We start from the raw sequence: 5,228 nt of genomic DNA on the forward strand, positions 1-5,228 counted from the left end.
TTAATTAAAGTTTCTTAAGGGTCAAGATCATGTTATCTGCATCTCCTGCGCTCCATCAAGCCACTCCCATAATATCTGTCATCTGTCATCAATTAATGCACGCTCAGATTAACTGTATAGCATGTGTGTAAGACTCCAATACAATTTGAAAGAAATTATTTAATCACGAATACATTTTTCAAAGAGTAAACCTGGCGGTGTCTATAGTGTTATAGATGATGACTACACAACATAATATTTTTTTAATTAATATTTAAATTATGAATATTGTAAATTACTGTCCCTGGATCAGTAGGGTACTCTTCTAATAAAGTAGCAGTGGCTGGGACAGATTTTAAGTATCAATTCTGCTTACAAAGATGCAATCTAATCCTGTTTACATGAAATAAGCCTGCACCCCAGCAGGTTTAAGCTCAGGGACCTGTTGCTATGACAGCAACTCCGGGATGAGCTTCGAAGAACCAAACAATCCAAGATCATGCCGAATCGTCAACAATCAAATCCAGCTAACTGAGTTAACGACGTACGAAGAACGGGGCCCTGGAGTGTTATAATACACATGTACTAAATGTATTTTTGTTTTTTAACTCAGTAAATAGAAATGATGGAAAAGACCAGGTAGAGTGGGTGAATCTCAAGATACCCCAAAATCAATTTCTGGCATTATTTTCATCACAATTAAGCAACTCCTTTTCCACTTTAATGTGAATAAGTAAAATTAAAGGGGTCATATGATGCAATTTCAAGTTTTCCTTTCTCTTTGGAGTGTTACAAGCTGTTCGTGAATAGATAAGATCCCTAAAGTTGCAAAGACTAAAGTCTCAAACCCAAAGAGATATTCTTTATAAAAGTTAAGAGTCATCCACGCCCTCCTAAAACGCCTCATTCAAACACGCCCCCATGTCTATGTCACGATGTGGGAAGATAACACCGCCCAAATGTTCACGCAAAGAAAGAAGGCGTAACTTTTGATTTATTAACGTAGCAGTATGAAGCAGAGTGAGGCGGTAAGCCGTCGAAGCGAAACGAGGCCGCTGAACGAGTGTGACACATGTCTCAAAAGCAGCGGAGCTTTTATTATGCCACAGTCGACCACTTCCGCTCCTTCCGGTCGTGCGTAGGAAAAAAAAAGCAGCGCTGTTTTATCATACTAGATACATTTGAAAGTTCTGTTATAATGCTACTCTCTGCGGTCATCACCGGTTTATTAAAACGCACAACATATTAAAGCGTCTTTGGTGTTTCCATGTTTTCTACAAAACAAAACCGGAAATCGAGGGGTTATGACGTCATTGGTAAAATATAACTTTTTTTTTTTTTTTTAGATTCACACTAATAATGGCTTGTTTTAGTAAGATGGACCGAAAAGAGAAAAAATAGCATAAAACAACATCTTCCCACAAGAATGTAAACACAAAGTTACATGCAAAAGACAACAAATGCAAAACTGATTAAAAAAAGTGACCTCAACAAAAGCACCTTCATTCAGTATACCGCATCTCTCAGCACAATAAAGATCTATCCAAAACTTTACATTTTCATCCATATGAATATCATATGACAGGTAGCATATTCACAGCAGTAGAAAATGTTTTCAGAAGCCTACAATCACACAGCAATGGACGCAAGAGAAAGCACTTCAACAGGAGTGACAGGTGTTACAGTATCATACATGATGCTGTGCTCTCCAGACAGCATCACTGTTCTTGGCATTATGGGTACACGTGAATCACTCAGCTGCAGAGAGATCCTCCTCCTCGGCGTAAGTGCTCCTATAGCTGCCGTTGAGATGAGCTTGAGGAGATCTGTCGTCACTACCCACAGAACCCGACCCATCCATGTCACTGTCATACTCATGGTCTGCCGGCTCGTAGCCCCTCTCCATCTGAAAAAAATTAAACCGTGAGTCAGGAAAAGACACACAAGAGTAAATCTGACTGAAAGCATCCCATGTCCCCAGCACTTAGGCCAGAGTTGCAATAAAGGTTGTGCAATGACAAGGCATCTAGACATTTGTCTGAATATAAACATAACCACAAATCCATGACATGAGTAACAAGCTGAAGTAATCAAACACCAAATTTGTTTTGCTGGTAACAGAGAGGAGGTTTGCTGAATTGCACATATGAAGAACCAATTATATTTCAGCAAAATGTGTTCTTTTTGTCGGAGGGATTCTCTGCGATTGGTATGAGGTCCTCCCAGCCGTGATGTCTGGAGTCTGTCTGGTTTCTGCTGCGCAACAGGTTAGTGGAACACTAAAGATCTTAGTCCTGAGTGATTGTGTTCAAAGTGATAGTGTTGTCGCCAGTAAACACGCTATAGTATAAACTTTGTAAATGTTGACGCTTTGGGTGTTGCCAGTAGACACCCACAGGTAAACTTAGGTCAGGTGCATAGGGGAATTTCTACAACAATGCATTAAAATGATCAAAAGTGACAGGAAAGACATTTAGAATGTTACAAACTATTTATATTTCACCTAAATGCTATTTTTTCTATTCATCAAAAAATCCTGTAAAAAGTAGCATGGGTTCCACAAAAATATTAAGTAGCAGATCTTTTCAACATTGCTAATAAGCATATTAGAATAACTTCTGAAGGATCGTGTGACACTGAAGTGAATACTGGTGTAATGGCTGCTGAAAATTCAGCTTTGCCATCACAGGAATATATTACATTTTAAAATAGAAAACTGTAATAATATTTCACAATATTACTGTTTTACCTACTAATATTATTGTATTTTTGATCAATTAAATGTAGCCTTGGTGAACAAGAGCCTTCTTTCAAAAACATTAACATACATTTTACTGATCAAACTAAATAAAATAAATCTTACCCTAAAGTTTTGAATATATATTATAATATCGTTCAGTACTTTATCAAACCATAATTTATTAAATTTCTTGCATTTTAAGTCCATTACTGGCCAATGCAAATGATTCATGTGATAAATCATATTTGTGACCCTGGACCACAAAACCATATGTTATGATAGGACAATATTTGGCCGAGATACAACTATTTGAAAATCTGAAATCTGAGGGTGAAAAAAAAATCAAAATATTGAGAAAATCGCCGTTAAAGTTGTCTAAATGAAGTTCTTAGTAATGCATATTACTAATCAAAAATTAAGTTTTAATATATTTAAGGTAGGAAATGTACAAAATATCTTCATGGAACATGATCTTTACTTAATATCCTAATGATTTTTGGCATAAAAGAAAAATTTATAATTTTGACCCATACAATGTATTTTTGGCTATTGCTAAAAAATATACCCCAGCGACTTAAGACTGATTTTGTGGTCCAGGGTCACATTTATAAAAGTCACATAAATGCATATAAACCTGTTTCTTATCTATAAAACTAGAGCAGCACTCTGAGATACAGCTGAGCTACGTTGTGCAAATTATTTAAACTAAACACGCACAGTGAGCTCTTTGAGATGCATGGGGAGAAATGAGTACCTCAATATGAGCATTAGAGGTATACAGTAGAGTTTCCATTTATCACTTCAGCATTCAAATATAATAGCAATACAATATAATAGTATCAATGGAAACTGGTTATTAATCCAGCAAGCTGAATACATAAGAAATTGACATTAGTCAGAAGAAGACATATTGACACTAGCTGTTCTCCCATAACTAAACCCACAATCTGATTAGCACCACACTGCTCTAACCATCAGTCCACACGCCTCCAGAGATTAGCTGTACCTGGTAATAGCGTAGTTTCATGAAAACCACAATATGAATAAAGTGACTGCACTTACATGGCACTATTAACATTATAAGTCACAGAGTATTTGTGTTGGTGTTAATTTACGTAACCTCAAACCAAAATTACTGCACCAAATCACCAATACAAATTCATTTTGCGTGTGTTTCATAAATGAAACTGAATGTGTAAATATAAATGAGATGTGTGTTTGAAATATAAATTGGACAAACCAGTGATGGTTTAGATTTATGTTCATAATCCCTGCTTTTCCTCCTGGACATTGAGCTCTCTGTCCTTTCCCTGCTACTGTCCCGTCCTTTATCCCTCTTTTTATCTTTCTTGCCTCTGAAAATATACAGAAGAGATTAAGATTTTAATAATGAGTCTGATCAAACAATAATGTCAGACACAAATTGTCTCGCACAGTAAACCTTTTAGACGGCGATGGTGACGGGGCTCTCCGCCTTGGTGACCTGGATCGAGAGCTGCTTCTTTTCTTATGGCCTCTGTGAGATAAAGGGAAAAATTATCTTTATCGAAACACACAAGCTAACTTCTAAAAAACCTAGTGCTGTCAAAATTAGCGTGTTAACGCAGGTGATTACTTTTTCCAGTTTAACAACGTTAAAAATATTTAACATTAATAATATTTAATTACTTTTTCCAGTTTAACAACGTTAAAAATATTTAACGAGGTTTACGCAGGGGCGGCGCTTGAGTTGGCCACCCCACTCACAACTGCTTCTGTCTCTTTTTTTCTTGACAAGAATTGCATTTATTTAGACGCAGAAAGTCTTTATGAACACATCAAACAGGAGACTTTTCAGACACGCACTCCACTTCACCTCAGTGCCAGGAGCTAGTCAAACGAGCGCGGAAATGGTACAGGTGACGAGGAGATTCAGTAGAACAACTAGAACAGTAGAACTGCAGCCAGATGAGATGTTGTCAGGCCATATGTCAGTAAAAACAAATTGTCCTGTACTGTTTAGCCGTTATATATTTCATATTAAAGCGTGAATGAAACTACAAGCATGTGTGTCAGATCCTAAATATGACATTTATTATAATGGGTTTATGCGAAGATTGTTTTAAGTTCACTTAAATTAGAAGTTATTTTTTTAAAGTCTTGTAAATGTTAAAATTAATAGCTCTTAGTAATACTGTAATGTTGAATGGCTATAGTCAATGGTGAAATATTAGGGAAAAAAACTTCATAGAGACATTAGTAGTATTGGTATCAGTGATACTTACCTTAAAGGTGCAATATGTAAGATTTTTTATTAAAATATCCAAAAACCACTAGAACAGTGTTATATATTTTGCTGACTTGTGTACTTACATTATCCCAAATGTTTCGAAGAATGTTTAAAAAAAAAAACTTCAGAGACATTAGTAGTATTGGTATCAGTGATACTTACCTTAAAGGTGCAATATGTAAGATTTTTTTATTAAAATATCCAAAAACCACTAGAACAGTGTTATATATTTTGCTGACT

The 5,228-nt window shown here is 35.9% G+C and overlaps 1 protein-coding gene across 4 annotated transcripts in view; it reads right to left on the reverse strand.

Moving 5' to 3' along the window:
* Positions 1-1,288: 1,288 nt before the first annotated feature.
* Positions 1,289-5,228, reverse strand: part of LOC107728210 (splicing regulatory glutamine/lysine-rich protein 1-like) — a 34,168-nt gene continuing 30,228 nt past the window's right edge. For all 4 annotated transcript variants that reach the window (XM_016538306.1, XM_016538305.1, XM_016538307.1 and 1 more), the window contains 3 exons: positions 4,161-4,235; positions 3,960-4,074; positions 1,289-1,885 (listed from right to left, as the gene is read on the reverse strand). In XM_016538306.1, coding sequence (XP_016393792.1) covers positions 1,730-1,885; positions 3,960-4,074; positions 4,161-4,235 — 346 coding nt within the window. In that variant the 3' untranslated portion in view covers positions 1,289-1,729. The remainder of the gene's footprint in view (positions 1,886-3,959; positions 4,075-4,160; positions 4,236-5,228) is intronic.

The sequence above is a fragment of the Sinocyclocheilus rhinocerous genome, unplaced genomic scaffold (assembly GCF_001515625.1).
Source record: "Sinocyclocheilus rhinocerous isolate Xijiao unplaced genomic scaffold, SAMN03320098_v1.1 scaffold847, whole genome shotgun sequence".
Classification (NCBI taxonomy): Eukaryota; Metazoa; Chordata; class Actinopteri; order Cypriniformes; family Cyprinidae; genus Sinocyclocheilus; species Sinocyclocheilus rhinocerous.